A 16,797-nucleotide genomic window follows, 5' to 3' on the forward strand; every position below is an offset into this window, starting at 1 on the left:
AAATAGACACAGTAGTGGTCTGACACTATCTTGAAATGGACTTACACACTATTCGAGTTTGCGTTGTATAGCACTGCATTGTCTATTAACTGTTGCCACTCACCATCCACTGGAAGGGGGATCTCCCCTATTTGTGGCCTCTTCTCAAGGTTTCTCATTTTTTCTCTATTGTGTTTGGATTTTTTTCTGGCCCTCCTGGGGGTTAAGATGAGGGGATGTCCTCGTGGTCTTTTTAAAGCCCTGAGACTTTGTTCATTGAATAAATTTGACCTCACTAAACTTTTTGAATGTGTCTTTTCGAACAGTCAATTGTACACAGAGTTGAGTACAAACAGAATACGGTTTTTGTAATCATGGCAAATGATGTTGGACCTATAAGGTAAAGTATCAAAGACAAGAACAGACTATCTTAAATAAATGATTGTGTCCATCTCATCTTTCATATTCAGTTATTTCATTAATGATGCAGCATAATGTATACATAGGAAGTAGTGGTTCAGTCTTGTGTCAGTGTTAATTACATTATAAGACACATTATAAGACAAACGCCGCAGTGCAAAATGCATCTAGCAGACGGTTGACTCATACGTTACGATTCTATATGTAATGGTTTTTATCTTTTATGTAGCAGCCACTATTGATTGATTGTCTTCATTTCGTGCATGTAAATAAAACAATATTCAAATCAAAATTGAAATACAAATACACATTTTTCTCCAGTCTTTTTTCCAGAAGAAAAAATTAAAAATATGGCAAGGCAAATCAGACTATCACTTGCTCGAAAGGGGGTATGAGGAAGTATAAACTAATATCTAGTCCTACCCCTTACATAAGATCCTACTTTTCCACTAATATTCTGTACAGTATTGAAAAAACACATAAATGAAAATAAATAAACTATCCTTCCATCCATTATCGCTTATCCTCACAAGGGCGTGCTGGAGCCTATCCCAACTGTCTTCGGGCAGTAGGCGGGGGACACCCTGGGCCGTAATTTGGACACCACTGGTCAAAAGACTTAATGGATCAAAATGACAACAAGAGCAAGCCGTGAGATGTGGGCGCCTTCTCGAGGCTTCTTGATGATTCTGGTGGGTTCGCCAACCTGTACCAGCTGAGTGGGATGAACCTGCACAGCCGACCTGTGCAAACCAATGTGATGGAAAGTATGATAATGGGTGCTTCGCACGTCTGCTTGACAGTTAAGAAGCCCTGGGTTCAAATCTCAGTTTGAGTCCTGAGTTTGTACATTCGTCCCATGCTTGTGTGGGTGTCCTCCAGGTACTCCGACTCCCTCTCACGTTCCAAAATCATTGGCCTCATTGCAGACTCTAAATTGTCCATAGATGGGAATGTGAGTTTGAAATGGTGTCTGTATGTGCCTGTTGGGTACTTGTCTCACCCAGTGCCAGTTGGGAGAGGCTCTAGCTCACCAATAAAATTTAGCGTTTTGATCAAATAAATCTTTTACAACTTCATAGAAGAATTTGAATGCAGATGGAAAGAACTCACACAACGCTCATTCAAAAAGTGAACGTGAATATCCCATCCACATTTTTTGTATGTGATAACTGATAAGACTTTCCTTTTTTGCTCAACAAGAACCTTGACACTCGGCAAGCAGGTCAATCTGCAAAATACGATTTTCCAACAAAGCAAGTCAAGTGTCAACACTGTGTTGCGTGCGTGCCATTTGTTGACTTAACATCTTGTTGCCAGCTGGAATTTTGGTAATGTTGTAACCGAGGGGCAGGCTGTCCCTGTCAGTGATGTCGTGATGCCAATAAAAGCTGACGCGAGGCCCAGGTGGAGTCATTGCGATTGAAGATGATGAAGAACGTGGTCGTAGCTCTGCTGGGTGAGAACTTCAACAGATGTTTCTCAAAACCTCCACCTCATCTCATGCTAACCTTGTGTATGCGTATATATGGTGGTGTGTAGCTCTGGTGTGTGTGTGTGAGGGAGTGACCTTCGGCCAGCTATGCCAGGGGAATCCCTTCAACAACCCAAGAACCTCAGACAGTTGGGGTCAAGGTCACCACGGGGCCCCACGGTAAGGTGGTCGGACTGGACGGCATTTTTGTCAGTGCATCGACTCTGACTTGTTGACGTGCGTGTGTGTTGTCTTCCAAGGGGGAGCAGGATCCACCAAGGTTTGGACATTGCCTGCGACGACTACTCCGTGGTCTACGCCCCATTTGACCTCACTATCAATAGGGGACTCCGTGTGTACACTGACCCCTCTAAGGCGGCTATCAACAAAGGCCTGGAATTTGTGGGCGAAGGTCAGTGCTGCACTCACATGTTCACCTTCACCAGAGGTGGCTAAAGTAAAAGTACAGATAATTATGTAAAAAGAAAGAAGAAATAATGACCACAAAAATCTTATGTTTTTAAATAAAACAAATAGCACTCTATAATATTGTACTTTATACATTTTGCATTAATTACCTAATCAAACAGTTATCGTCACGTGTTTTGCTTCAGTGGGCATTGTGCAGCTCAGTATGATACAGAGTCAGACCTATGGATGTACGTGGAGACAGTAACAACTCCTCAGTAATCAGCAGTAATATTATTCATTCTTCACAGAGGATAAATAACATATACATGTGAGTATTGTTATATTATCTGTCTGCATGTGTTGGTCTACATGTGTTCACTATTTGGTCCTTGGAACATGTCCCGTCGATGCAGAATCCTTAGAGCATATCAGCCTTGCTTCGATCATCGCCACCTGAGCCGGAGCGGAGTGGGCGGTGAGAGGAGAAGTTGCAGTGAAACAGGCTAAAATCCAGATGTCGGGGTGTGCCTGTCCTCTCTGTTCTTTAAGACCTTTCAGATGCAGTTGACTTGCCTCTCTCTGTCTATGTCTTTTTTGACATTGTGTAATCATTTCCAGAGGTTGACATTTTTGACCAAGTAAGGGGTAGAAATTTCACTCATCTCCTCCATGCAGGTCTTTGTGTAAAACTCTTCTACGTGGACCCGGACAAGACTTCAGGATCCGTGAGCAAGGGCCAGCGCCTGGGCGTCATGATGCCCATGCAGAGTGTCTACCCAGGAATCACCTCACACGTGCATGTGCAGATGTGCGACAAGAGCGACCCCTCGGGTTACTTCTGAGGATCGGGGCGTGCAGGGTACTTTCATGACCTTAATGGCACATCAAATGATTTTATTGACCAAATAGTGGCAAATTAAACCTGCAACAATATTTGTCTATTGGATTACTGCTAATCATGTAAATTGTAAACAAGTAAAACCTGCCAGCAAAGTCTCAAAGGTTTTTTTCTGTTGTTATTTAATTTAATACAGCTTGTTGTTGTATCCAAATGATGTGTCAAAAATAAAGAGGGCAATGATTCATGTGTGATGTTGTCATATTTTCCATTAAGTATTTTGCGCATTGATCAGATGCTGTCAGCAGTTTAGTGTTGATATCATTTGAAATGTTTGGAGCCTTTAGTCGTTTGCCTTTGGTTTAATTATTCATTTTCTAAAAGAATTATAAAAAAATTGTCACTTGAGGAGCAAGATTTGAACTCAATAGCAGACATGACACAGAAGATGAAAAGTAAAAAAAAAGATGAGCTGGGCATTCCGTCCCAGACAGATGCTGATTTTTGGTGTTTTGCCCAGTTAATCGTTCTTTTGAATTTTTAGCCAGAAGAACAAATGTTCACATTTTCCACAAATTAGAATAAATACATTCTGCAAAACATAGATTGAAAATATGACATAAAAGCTTGACCACTGGTTTAGCTGTTTTTCCATTCATATTCTCAATTCCACAAGGTTTGTTACAGTTTATGTATATATTAGTATTCTTTGAATATCATCATTCTCAGGATGTTTAAAAGTGAATGAACAGTTCTTGTCAAACATATGTTTTTCTTTTATCATTGATTCTGATAGCCTACCACTTGCTTGTGGCATTTCATTTCTGATTCATTTCACTTTGCCTTGGTAGTAATTATGGAAGTAGTTTGCAATGTCAACGGATTTAGTAACAAATGTTCCATTCACCGCAATAAATGAAGACATTTTACTCATTTTGCTTTTACCCAAAAGTTCATTTATTGTTTTCCATATTTGTTTACTATTTTTATTACATTCATTAAATTTAATTTGGTCGTAATTGTAGCGAAAATGGGAGTCACTCGTAAGAGTGTCAATAATTTGTAGCGGCCGGGAGGAATGCCTGCATTACTTCTGCCCGCCTCTAGGGGCACCACGTCAAAGTTTTATTTTATTTGGAGGGGAATTTGACGAAAAACCTCATTAAATCAGTAATAAAATGTGAAGGTGCTACAATAAAATAAGTTGTGAGCTCTTGGAATAAAATAGACTTGACTTCTGTATATGGACAGTGTTTATTAACTATTCTATCATACAAGAAAACACTACGATATAGCAAGCCTAAATAAATGAAGAAAAAATATAAGAAAACAACTATTGAAATTAACTGGGAGGAAAGGAAGAAGGGGACGTCTGATAGGGGATCGTAAGGACGACTATAGTCAGCTGGAGGACCTTATGAAATGCACAGTTTGCCAGCGTTCACTGCCAATTTTGTATGCACCCACTGAAAAGCCCCGGTGGCTCCAGAGTAGTCACTTACGCTTGCTGAAGCTCACGTGATGAACGAAGAGGTGAAGGGCCTTCTCTCATTTGCAGATGGGCAAAAAAATTAAAAGAAAAAGAAAAATGGAATGAGGCTGCTTGAAGCGGGACCAAGCTTTGTTGGGTTCTCAGGAGACCCGACCGGCCGCGGCGCGGGGTCGGGGGTCCGAAAGGGACAGAACAGTTGCTTCAGTGGTTGCTGCCCAAGGGCCGGAGTCCGACGCGTCTGCCCTGCGTGTGGTGACGAGGTTCGGAGTGGTCCAATTTAGCTTTTCAGTTCAACCGCCGTTGATTTTCGGTCGCGGGGACGCACCGGCAAAAATGCAGCCAAAAGATTGAAAAAGTTGAGACGAAAAAAAGGGAGTTTGAGAAGTTTCTTAGGAGAAAGGGAGATTTTGGAAGAGCCAATTCTTGAAGGGATTTTTCTTGAGAGGGCGTCAGGTTGAGAGAGCTTGACGTTCACAGCTTTTCTGGGGAGCTCAGGTGAGAGAGCCAAGGTGAGAGAGCCAGAGAGACAGAGGCCAGACCTTTTTATCTCCTTAAGAAAAAGGGGAGGGGATGAGGTGTCCACCCCACCTCCAGCTCAGGTTTCAAGTGAGCCCCCAATTCATGACAAAGTTAGATTTGAGTCTATTAATTGTCCCGTTTAACCTTTGTGAATTTCACAATTTGTAGCTGGCATCAACTGTCAAACTTCACCTGGGAAACGTCTCATTCTGAATGCGTCTAAAGTTTAGGAGACAAAGATCTGCGTTTAAGCCTACACTCATCTACACTCATAAACCGGACCAGGGAAATGATTATTACCATCTTGAAGTAGATTCATCAATGCAAATTTAGCAGAATACACAAAGTAAGCAATACACAAACATACATACAACTATGTTTCATATCAAGGTAATTTTGATTGATCAAAAGCATAGGAAATTTAATGCTTCAGTTCTCATGTCGACCTCTTGGGGTCGGTCTTCGTCCAGCATTGTCAATGTTCGTCGGGTTGGCCCTGTTGAGGGGGCTCCGAAAAGTCTGTTTTAAGGCCGTTTGAATCCACATCCGTTGTCTGTAGAGGGGGTCCAGGTGACGAAAGTGGCTCCTTATCAGGAGTTTGGGTCTTCCTGAGTCCTAGTATGTCCTTGTTAAGTCACATGGCAGGGGTCCCCTGGTGATTCAATTGTCTTGAAGTGAGGCTGGAGCAGACTTGTGGTCTCCAGTCCTGGGGATAGGCTCCACATGAAGGCATCTTTGCTACATATTTTTTTTCTTTTGCTTGTTCATTTTTGTTACTGGTACTTTGTTTCTTAATGACCGATAAGTTTGTCAGTGAACAGACTTACCAAACACAAGAGTAGTTTTTTTTTCAATTGGTCCCTTTCTTTCAAACTTTGCTTAAAAATCGTTATCCAGTCAAGGAGACCTTATGGATCTGACAAAGAGTTTTTTTAATCGGGTTTACCACATATGGCTGAAAATAATTTACAAAACGTTTTCAATGCAAGGTCAGCATGTGTGCTCTGCAACACTGTGTCCCACTGGACATTTTCTATATCATCGATAAAATCGGGTTCATAAAAAGCTTTTTACTTTTTTTTGTAAATGACTTCAGGTCCTAACTCGTATTTTTGTTTTAAAAATGCCAGACCTATTATATTATGATCACTGAAGTCAACGGCTTCTGAAATAATATTTGAGAATTTTTCAACACAAGTTATAGAAATATGATCAATATTTACTCAGAGTTTTTTTTTTCATTGAACAACTATCTGAAAACCAATCAATATTCATGTCTGCAAGTCGTCTATAAGCATTTCATGCTTCGTGTCAGTGGCCTTCTGGATCATTGTTCCGGTACATGACTTTTTCAAGAACTCAGATTTAGCACTTGAAAACACAGCATGCGCATGTAAAACACCAGCATACGAGTAACATGTTTGACATGGATCGTGAAGGATCTGAATCTATAAGAATGGCTTTATATTACCACAGGTTAACCAAAAACCAAATTGGGAATTACGCATCGCATAATCAGTTCAAAGTCAGCGTGCCCTGATCTGAGCACGGGACCAGCTGTGAAGATCAATCCCATAGGCAGGGCCAGCCAGGGAGGAGACCAACCCACATTATGTTTAGATTTTGAAGACAGTATAAATGTGAGGGCTGCATGTTAGACCGCGCCCCTTTTTTGCCCTCGCCCGTCTCGGGTGAGAGCATTCGCAAGGATGGAAAAGCTGCCCAGATCTCCTTATTGTCTGATTCCTGAACTTCAGAGATGGTAAAGAACACTGATGAGAAAGTTCAATCGATTTGTGTGAGTCTTTATTATAATTATTATTTACATATTGGATGCCTTCTTGAAAGATAAAACAAACATGCAGTGAGTTGTTTTTGTGAATTGATAATTGGGCTCGCGCCCTGGTGACCCTATAGCAACAACTCCAACAAAAGATATTTGAAAATTGGATCGAATAAAAACATACAGAAAATGAGTAAGTGGATTTCAACTGCTATTATAGTCTTTCCAGTTGCTCAAATCTTCAAATGCAAATAACTCAAGCCTTCTCATACGGCTGCGCCATTTGTCTTCTTATAAGCTTTACAATTAGTGGTCCAAGTAGCCATTATTTTTCCTTGTCTTTTAAGAAATATTTCTTTTTTAGCCTGTTCTGCGTTCACTTTTGTGATATGTTCATTGACACTTGTTGGTCTTAATTTTTTTTCCCAGTGTGAATAAATCAATTTTGTTCTTCCTATTAACAAATCTCATTATAAGCACAGGTTAAGCTTTTTGTGACGTATCCAAGCTCAACTCCCTTCACAACAAGCAGCAATTGGGCAGATAGTGAACTATTCTTCAAAAAGAGCTTTCAAACTTTTTAATACCACTCCTAGTTTATTAACTGTTACACTAAACATAAAAAAAAAATACTGGGTACAAGCTGTGTATTTCAAGCACACAACTTTGAACAACCTCTAGCTTAATGCTAGCACACAATGCAAAACGCCATGTACTAGCTCACAACTAGAATCAATTGTTTGTTGTACAAAAGTTTGCTATGTGGTATTTCCAGAAGTAGTGAACGCCAGAAGAAGTGCATGAACTCCACCTTGATGTGATGACGTCAGTTGAGTTGAGTCAGCAATATATTCGTGGACACAAGTTGTTTTGCATTTAATGCATTTAATTTTATTGCGAAAACGATCTGGAAGGTGGCGGCTAAGGGGGAACGTGGGTGAGTAGCTTGCTTCTGCTTACTTTGCAGCAACGAGCATGTATTTCCTCCTTGTCACGTCACGTAACTCGCGACTCCCACCTGCAACTGGGGCATACATTACAAGATGGGCTGGGGGCAATGCCGCAATCCCTCTAACAGCAGTTGTCGCTCACGCCGACGCGGGAGTAGAAAGAAGCCTAGAAATCAGCCTTTCACCGAGTAGGCTGAGATGAATTTTGGCCACCTCGCGAGCACGTCACATGCACGAGGGCCAATAGTGGGAAATACGCCTCCGGCCATGCTTAGTTAAGCAATTTCTTGAAAGACACTTGATTGGGCTGAACATCGGCACGTATAGGTCTGTGTGTCAAAATGACGTCAGCACTAAAATTCACCCCCCTAAAACAATCTGTAGTGATTTAAGAATTTTTTGTGATGACTTTTACCACAGATTAGAATGCCCACTTTTGGGGTGTGAGTTGTCTTTATTCCAACTCAGTCCGTTCATATAATTGTAATGATGTTGACTTTGAAATGTGCTGCAGTCATATTTTGATAAAGGTGTACACCGGGGGTGCCCACACTTTTTCAGCCTGAGAGCTACTTATGACATGACTGAGTCAAAATGATCTACCACCTACTAAACATGGAAAACACATTATTTATAAATATATTGAGAATTATTTTTATATCTACCATATATGCTGGTGTACCTTGCATGACTGCATCAACCTATATAGCACAATACAACAAAAAATGTTTTGTGACCTTACTCTGGTGACTTGCACTGAATGGAATCAGTCAGGGACGCATAGTCCGGACAATAGCTGCTGATAGCCAGCCTCAAGCAGATTCGCAGCAACAACAATCCGCCCATTCGCTCCATTCGGCGCGTATAAAATAAGTCAACTTTTTTGCATACTATGCTGATGCTATCAATATCGTTGTAAAAAGCCGTGTGGCTGTGTGTGACGTAGTATACCCGATGCTGATTGGCTGCAAATGGCAAAAAAAGTTTACTTGTTTTAGACGTGCCGAATGGAGTGAATGGGCGGGTTTCCGGTGCTTCGCTCCGCGTCCCACCGCTCCAAACGCTTCATTCGCGCTGCCCCGAACGCAACTGCGCCCGCCCGCGCGAACTACATTGACTCCGATTGAAACGCGCCGCCAGAAACGCAGCAGAAATATATATATATATATATATATATATATATATATATATATATATGTATATATGTATATTAGTTGCCTTTTTATCACTTACTTTACTTTACTACTTTGTGTTACACAAGTTATAATTCAATAACAAATAGTAACAAGTTAACATTGTGTCATTGGTTGTGTTTGCGTTTATACAAGTTACTCTAATATAACCACTTTGCCTGCATTAACTCGTACATAATTAACAAACTAGACCCTGTGCCCTCAAACTTAAGCACAAATGGAAAATCTATGTTTTAATTGTGTGCAAATAGTTGGGTCTCTGAAGCAAAGCATGAAACAACCAAGTAAACATGTATACTACTATGTGTTAGTAATGTGTTTTTAAATAAGGAAAATAACACAATTTACTTCATAAAACAAAGTAATAAAAAATTCCCAGTCTGTTTATTGCCTTCCGTCTGCAGCCGGGGTACCCTTCCGCCATCCGCCAATCCGCCTTTTTGTCCGGCCGGACCAAATAGTAATCGCCTATAGGCCTTTCCGCCGATCATTTTAAACGGGCTTCCGTGAGCGTTTCCGTCTAACAATTTCACCTGATTGCCTGCATAACCCACGTGATAATCTACACGTCTGAAGAAATACACTAATGATTGGCTAACTGGCTTGCCTTGGACAACATATCGGAGAGAAGTTGCCCTCCAAATTTAAGCAAGCCAGTATGCACAGAAAAAGAAACTAACAAGGTGCACTCTAAAAACAGTTGGGTTAAAAATAACACAATTTTAGGTAAAAAATGGACCGATCCACTACGTGGGTCAATTTGACCCAACTTTCTGGGTTATTTTGCAGAAAAAAACACCCAAAAATGTGTTGTTTTAGATAAAACAACCCCCAAAATTGAGCTGTTTTGTACAAAACAATTCAAGAAGGTGGGTCAAATTGACCCAATTTGTGGATTGGTCCATTTTTTATCCAAAATGTTGTTATTTTTAACCCAACTGGTTTTAGGGTGTGATTATTGTATTTATTGTTACATGGCTTTTTCTAAACCTGTGTTGCTTTGATTCGGAGTATTCCTGTATTTCTGAATTGACAAGCAAGGAATCACTATCAGTATCACAATTCTAATGCCATACATGGGAAATATGATCCTGTCAAATTAGTGAATGTACCGTGTACCAATGAACTTTCCAGAAATTCAGTGAGCTTTCACATGGTATTGCAATAAATATCATACCGTGACATCAATACCGTGATAAAACCAAACTCCGAGCTTTTGATATTGGTACAGCAGGTTTGTCTGATGAAAATAAAATTTCGGCCCACGATAGGATTGGTCTGAAAAAATCTGGCCTGCCGCCAAACTAAGTTGCTGACCTCTCTTTTACACAACTCGAGCAATATAGTTTGCATGTGGGTGTGTGTGAGGGCTCGAACGCGGTGATGGAATTGTGTGCGGGCAGCGTGGGGTCGAATCCCGCTCAGTGGCGGTGTCTGTGTGTGCCCTGCGACTGGCTGGCGACCAGTTCAGGGTGTAGTCCGCATTTCGCCTATGGTCAGTTGGGATAGGCTCCAGCACCTCCCCTCTACTGGATAAGCGGAGTTGAAGATGACGCACTATGAATGCTAGTCAAGTGCATGCATGGTGAATATATGACTTTGTATTAATGAATCCACCAAAACACGCAAAAAAAACCCAACATCTCAAATGACCATGGACACATATTGTATGCTCTTTCCCAAAATGAAGTGTTAAATCACATCCATTTTTAAATGATTTAATAAAATCAATCATTAAACCGAGAGCAAACACGAAAGGCCCCAGATATTTCAAATGATATCAAAACTAAACTGCTGACATCTGCAAAATACCCAAAATACTTAAAAATATGGCAATATCGCACACATGAATCATTGACCTCTTTATTCTCGACACATCATTTGGATACAACAACAAGCTGTATTAAATCAAATTAAAACAATCTTTAGAAAGTTTCTTGGCAGGATTTACTTGTTTGCAATTCTCATCAATCATAGACATGCAATGGATAAACATTGTCCCATGTTGAATTTGCCACTATTTGGATCATGTCAATAAAATCATTTGATGTGCCATTAAGGTCATGAAAGTACCCTGCACGCCCCGATCCTCAGAAGTAACCCGAGGGGTCGCTCTTGTCGCACATCTGCACATGCACGTGTGAGGTGATTCCTGGGTAGACACTCTGCATGGGCATCATGACGCCCAGGCGCTGGCCCTTGCTCACGGATCCTGAAGTCTTGTCCGGGTCCACGTAGAAGAGTTTTACACAAAGACCTGCATGGAGGAGATGAGTGAAATTTCTACCCCTTACTTGGTCAAAAATGTCAACCTCTGGAAATGATTACACAATGTCAAAAAAGACATAGACAGAGAGAGGCAAGTCAACTGCATCTGAAAGGTCTTAAAGAACAGAGAGGACAGGCACACCCCGACATCTGGATTTTAGCCTGTTTCACTGCAACTTCTCCTCTCACCGCCCACTCCGCTCCGGCTCAGGTGGCGATGATCGAAGCAAGGCTGATATGCTCTAAGCATTCTGCATCGACGGGACATGTTCCAAGGAGAACCATTTCCCTTGATGCATCTACATGGGATTACCACCATTTATTGCTAACACACGATGTTTAATGCCATAGACGGCCTAATAGAAAAGATGGTTGTCGTGGTGTTAAACCCCTCATGCAAAGGATATTTGAACACATGTAGACCAACACATGCAGACAGATAATATAACAATACTCACATGTATATGTTATTTATCCTCTGTGAAGAATGAATAATATTACTGCTGATTATTGAGGAGTTGTTACTGTCTCCACGTACATCCATAGGTCTGACTCTGTATCATACTGAGCTGCACAATGCCCACTGAAGCAAAACACGTGACGATAACTGTTTGATTAGGTAATTAATGCAAAATGTATAAAGTACAATATTGTAGAGTGCTATTTGTTTTATTTAAAAACATAAGATTTTTGTGGTCATTATTTTTTCTTTCTTTTTACATAAGTATCTGTACTTTTACTGTAGCCACCTCTGGTGAAGGTGCAGCACTGACCTTCGCCCACAAATTCCAGGCCTTTGTTGATAGCCGCCTTAGAGGGGTCAGTGTACACACGGAGTCCCCTATTGATAGTGAGGTCAAATGGGGCGTAGACCACGGAGTAGTCGTCGCAGGCAATGTCCAAACCTTGGTGGGTCCTGCTCCCCCTTGGAAGACAACACACACGCACGTCAACAAGTCAGAGTCGATGCACTGACAAAAATGCCGTCCAGTCCGACCACCTTACCGTGGGGCCCCGTGGTGGCCTTGACCCCAACTGTCTGAGGTTCTTGGGTTGTTGAAGGGATTCCCCTGGCATAGCTGGCCGAAGATCACCCCTTCACACACACACACCAGAGCTACACACAGTCATATACATACACGCACACACACCCACACACACGCACACACACAAGGTTAGCACGAGATGACTCAGACAAAGGTTTTGAGAAACACCTGCTAAAGTTCCCACCCAACAAAGCTGCAAGCAGAGCCACGTTCTTCATCATCTTCAATCGCAATGACTCCACCTGGGCCTCGCGTCAGCTTTTATCCACTTCATGACATCACTGACGGGCACAGCACTACTCTCGTTTACAACGTTAGCAAAATTCCGCCTGAAAGCAAGTTGTTAAGTCAACAAATGGCACACACGCAACACAGTGTTGACACTTGACTTGCTTTGTTGGAAAATTTTATTTTGCAGGTTGGCCCGCTTGCCGAGTGTCAAGGTTCTTGTTGTGCAAGACTGTTAATTCCACTCAGCTGGTAGAGTTGGACCTTGCATTTGGCGAGACCAACCACTGCCACCGGAATCGTCTGAAAGCTTTGAGAAGCGACGGACATAAAAGAGATGCCAGCCGAGAGGACCACATCCCACACCACAGCCTGTTTGTGTTGTCTTTTTAAGACATCAAGTCTTTAGACCACTGGTGTCCGAAATTACAGGCCCACCCACCGTTTTTTAGCAGCCTGCGTCATATGCTAATAATAACATTTGGCATGACTCTCAGTGATATTTTAAAAAGTGGGTGGGCAGTGTTAAAAGTGTGTGCAAAAGTTGGTGACGGGAGTGATGAGGATTACCACTACTACAAACCCAATTCCAATGAAGTTGGGATGTTGTCCATCCATCCATTATCGATACCGCTCATCCTCACAAGGGTCGCGGGGCGTGCTGGAGCCTATCCCAGCTGCCAGGGACACCCTGAATTGGTTGCCAGCCAATCGCAGGGCACACAGAGACAAAGATCCGCACTCACAATCACACCTAGGGGCAATTTAGAGAGTCCAATCAACTTACCACGCATGTTTTTGGAATGTGGGAGGAAACCGGAGTACCCGGAGAAAACCCACGCAGGCACGGGGAGAACATGCAAACTCCACACAGGGAGGCCGGAGCCGGGATCGGCCTGATTTTAGGGTGTGATCCATTTTCTATCAAAGGAAACATCCAACTGCCCTGTCTTCCCTTACTTCATTTATCAACATTCTCTTACACCTTCCTTTCGCTCTGCAGCCCCCCACAAATGCATTAATTTTAACAGTACATATCAAACATAAACAGAAAAAAAACATTAAAGTAATAACATACCTTTTGGTGGGAGCATTTTTGTTGATCATCCATTTTTTTCAGTGCATGGAAGTCTGGTGGTAATTCTGTTGTGGCGATTCTCAGAACAGATTTGAGGTGCTCATCACTCAACTGGGATCTGTGGGGTGCATTGTTGGCGTTCATCACACTAAAGGTCAGTTCACGCACATGTACAGTAGAGCCAAACAACACCAGCATCCTCTGTACCATCTCCTGGATGTTTGGAAATTTAGCTACGCTTAATGAAGCATAAACCTCATCCAGTTGAGGGGAGTTGAACTTCTCCTTTAACATCATGTCGCATTGGAGATCAATTAGTTGCAACTTTTAGGGTCTTAATTGTGAGAAGGGACATGACACGTAGAAGCTGAAGTGCCCTGTCAATTTTTCCAACCTCCGGCAGAATTCTTCATGCAGCTCAATCAGTGATTTGTATTTTTTCACAAGTTGCGGGGCCTCTTTTAACAGAGCCAGTGTGGAGAAATGAGCAAATGTGTCTGACATTTGCTTTGAAAATAAAACTAGCCTGGTTTTGAGGGCTCTGACGTTTGCTTGCATTTCATGCACAAACGTTTCCCCCCCGCCCCCCTTGTAGCTTCACAGTCAGCTTCTTCATGTATGTCAGTATGTCCACAGTAAAAGCTAAATCACAAAGCCAATCTGCCATTCAGCTCAGGAAAATTGACTGGGTCAAGCTATCACACTTTGGTTTTTCGTGGTCAAACTATCCACTCCTAAATTTTGAATGCGTGTGTATTCTAAACCTTACGGTAAATGCTTTCCCATACGTCACAACTGTGCACAAAATATAGTACATAATTCATCACGACCCTCACATTTGAACTGCCATAAAAAAACGTTCCTCTAATAAGTAGAAAATCATGCCAGTGGATTATTGTTCGTGGAGAGGAATATTATCATAATGTGAAGTTCAGACTCATATTACTGTACCGTTTTTTAAAAAAATCTGAGGCAAAGTCTGGAATGATTTTGTACTTATTGGAGGAATGTTTTATATGGCAGCCCAAACTCGAGGGAAATTATGTTTTATGTACTGTATGTACTGTATTTTGTGCAGACTTTGTCTTTATTAAAAAAAAAAAAAAAAACTGTACAGTAATATGAGTCCAAACTTCACATAATGATAGAATTCCTTTCCAGGAACAATAATCCACTGGAATGATTTTCTACTTGTTTGAGGAATGTTTTTTTATGGCAGTTCAAATTTGATGTAAGTGATGAATTATGTACAGTATTGTATTTTGTGCAGACAGTTGTGACATGCGGGAAAGCATTTACCGTAAGGTTTAGAATAGGCGCGCACTCAAACATTTAGGAGAAGATAGTTTGACCACGGAAAAACCAAAGCGTGATAGCTTGACCGCAGTGGAAAACTGTAAGTGAGGTGAAGTAGCTCCAAAAATCAAATCATCTCCTGTTTGAGCTCCCACATTCGTTAGCATACTTTTCCCAAACGTGACCAGCGGACATTAGAATGGTAAAGCAAGTCCCTGTGGTGATGATGAAGTCCCCTCGCTCGAATGAAGTTAACGGGTTTCACAACTGGCTTGACTACGTGGTCAGGCTGCAACGCGGATTCAAAGTGCTTCCCGGTGAATTATGCCGAGTAGGAAAGTTACCTCCTCCTAAGAGTTGGCCTCTTTCACCCTGTCCTTTATTCCTTTAAGCATATTTTACCGTAATTTATTACGGTGACAGATTGTTGGCGTAATTGAATGCTTGGTGGAAAATTGACTGGTGTTGAAATGCCGTCATTACAAGTCAAAGTCAAATGATTGCAATTAATCAATCATTCGCATTAAACGTGAATTCTGTACCAAATGAAAAGACCAACACCGTAGTTTTTCCACCCCTATTTTAAACCATAGCCTACATTACGTGGCTGGCCTCACCACCGTCTTATAAAATGTCCCCGTCATTCTAGCAGGCTCTTCGATCACATGACACTTTGCTCCACCCATTCCAACCTGCATCTAGGTAAATGTTGGAGATTGACACAGACATGTATTAAACTTACTTCAAAGCTGGAAAGTATCTGCAAAGAAGGTGACCAAATATCTGTGCCGCCAAATCAGGTCAATCTGTCAAAGTTATTGATCGGTAAGAATGGATGTAGCTCTGGCTGTCATATGATTAGTGCCTGTCCTCAGGCTGGAAGAGGACTGTGGGGAACATTTGGCGTGTAACAGTGTGTTTGTGTGTGTCTTTGAAGACTGATGAAACCCAAAGGCCTGCCAAATATTTTTTTCTTGACGCATGGTAATTTTAACATGTTTGTTTTCCTACCTACCCACTGTCATCATATCCAAATAACACTTGTCAGGGTGTGCCATCATTTAGCTTTCAGTCGGCATTTGCTTTCTTCGGAATGAGCAAATTAGTTTCATTTTAAGGTAAAATGTTATTTGCACATTTTTTCTCTTGATGTAATGATAATTTATAATTTATTCCCTACCCACTATCATAATATCTAAAGATGGGCATGTGACGGACCGGTCGGTCTATCTGTCACTGACGGACGCCCGTTTTGCTAACGGTTGATGAATGATGGGAACAATTTTAAAATAGAGAGATTAAGCATAGACGGAAACCCCCTTTATTTATTCCGCCATTCGTCAGTCTCAGTCTGTCATTAGTCTATTTTTCGCGGCGAGACCTCGATGGCCGCGGCGAGCTAAGGGAGGAAATTAGTGAGTTGTTGTTGCTTGGGGGGCAGATTTGAATGAGGGGCCAGGCTGTTAACAGCTTTCCAAAGCGCAGTGAGTCACTATTTCTGTTCAAATATCATCCAACAGAAGAGTACCTACGCTGCAGATGGATGACGAATAACAAATGCTCCATTTTTATGTAAATGCCCAGCTCTAACAAGATCCAAATACCGGTAACACTCATCAGGGTGTGCCAGCATTTAGCTACCATTGATCATTCATTTGGCATTTGTTGTCTTTGAGTTCTTCAAACAAAAGAGCAAGTTTAGGCACTAGGGCTGCATGATATTGGAAAAACATGCGATGTGGATGTTGACTAGAGCGATATCGATATTACGATATTTAACATGTACATAAAGAAATTACATTTTGATCATCTAATGAAAGAA

The 16,797-nt window shown here is 41.6% G+C and overlaps 2 protein-coding genes across 2 annotated transcripts; one reads left to right on the forward strand and one right to left on the reverse strand.

The window, feature by feature from the left end:
- Positions 1-1,731: 1,731 nt before the first annotated feature.
- LOC147134955 (leukocyte cell-derived chemotaxin-2-like) lies at positions 1,732-3,371 on the forward strand. The gene is made up of 4 exons (XM_086056443.1): positions 1,732-1,858; positions 1,942-2,053; positions 2,134-2,285; positions 2,960-3,371. Exons 1-4 carry the CDS (start codon positions 1,828-1,830, stop codon positions 3,124-3,126), a joined length of 462 nt encoding a protein of 153 aa, XP_085912569.1. The 5' UTR covers positions 1,732-1,827; the 3' UTR covers positions 3,127-3,371.
- A 7,537-nt stretch (positions 3,372-10,908) lies between these two features.
- On the reverse strand, positions 10,909-12,707 carry LOC147134956 (leukocyte cell-derived chemotaxin-2-like). The gene is made up of 4 exons (XM_086056282.1): positions 12,558-12,707; positions 12,333-12,444; positions 12,101-12,252; positions 10,909-11,316 (listed from the first exon to the last, which is right to left on the reverse strand). Exons 1-4 carry the CDS (start codon positions 12,592-12,594, stop codon positions 11,150-11,152), a joined length of 468 nt encoding a protein of 155 aa, XP_085912408.1. The 5' UTR covers positions 12,595-12,707; the 3' UTR covers positions 10,909-11,149.
- Positions 12,708-16,797: the final 4,090 nt, after the last annotated feature.

The sequence above is a fragment of the Filicampus tigris genome, chromosome 16 (assembly GCF_054856515.1).
Source record: "Filicampus tigris isolate MCC_2025a chromosome 16, RoL_Ftig_1.0, whole genome shotgun sequence".
In the NCBI taxonomy this organism is placed as follows: domain Eukaryota; kingdom Metazoa; phylum Chordata; class Actinopteri; order Syngnathiformes; family Syngnathidae; genus Filicampus; species Filicampus tigris.

Bases quoted from the DNA above. Each gene is read 5' to 3' on its own strand.
- LOC147134955 (XM_086056443.1), top strand. From the start codon at position 1,828: ATGATGAAGAACGTGGTCGTAGCTCTGCTGG. The intron at 2,054-2,133 runs GTAAGGTGGTCG...TTGTCTTCCAAG, and splicing joins GGTCACCACGGGGCCCCACG to GGGGAGCAGGATCCACCAAG. The intron at 2,286-2,959 runs GTCAGTGCTGCA...TCCTCCATGCAG, and splicing joins CCTGGAATTTGTGGGCGAAG to GTCTTTGTGTAAAACTCTTC.
- LOC147134956 (XM_086056282.1), bottom strand. From the start codon at position 12,594: ATGATGAAGAACGTGGCTCTGCTTGCAGCTTTGTTGG. The intron at 12,253-12,332 runs GTAAGGTGGTCG...TTGTCTTCCAAG, and splicing joins GGCCACCACGGGGCCCCACG to GGGGAGCAGGACCCACCAAG. The intron at 11,317-12,100 runs GTCAGTGCTGCA...TCCTCCATGCAG, and splicing joins CCTGGAATTTGTGGGCGAAG to GTCTTTGTGTAAAACTCTTC.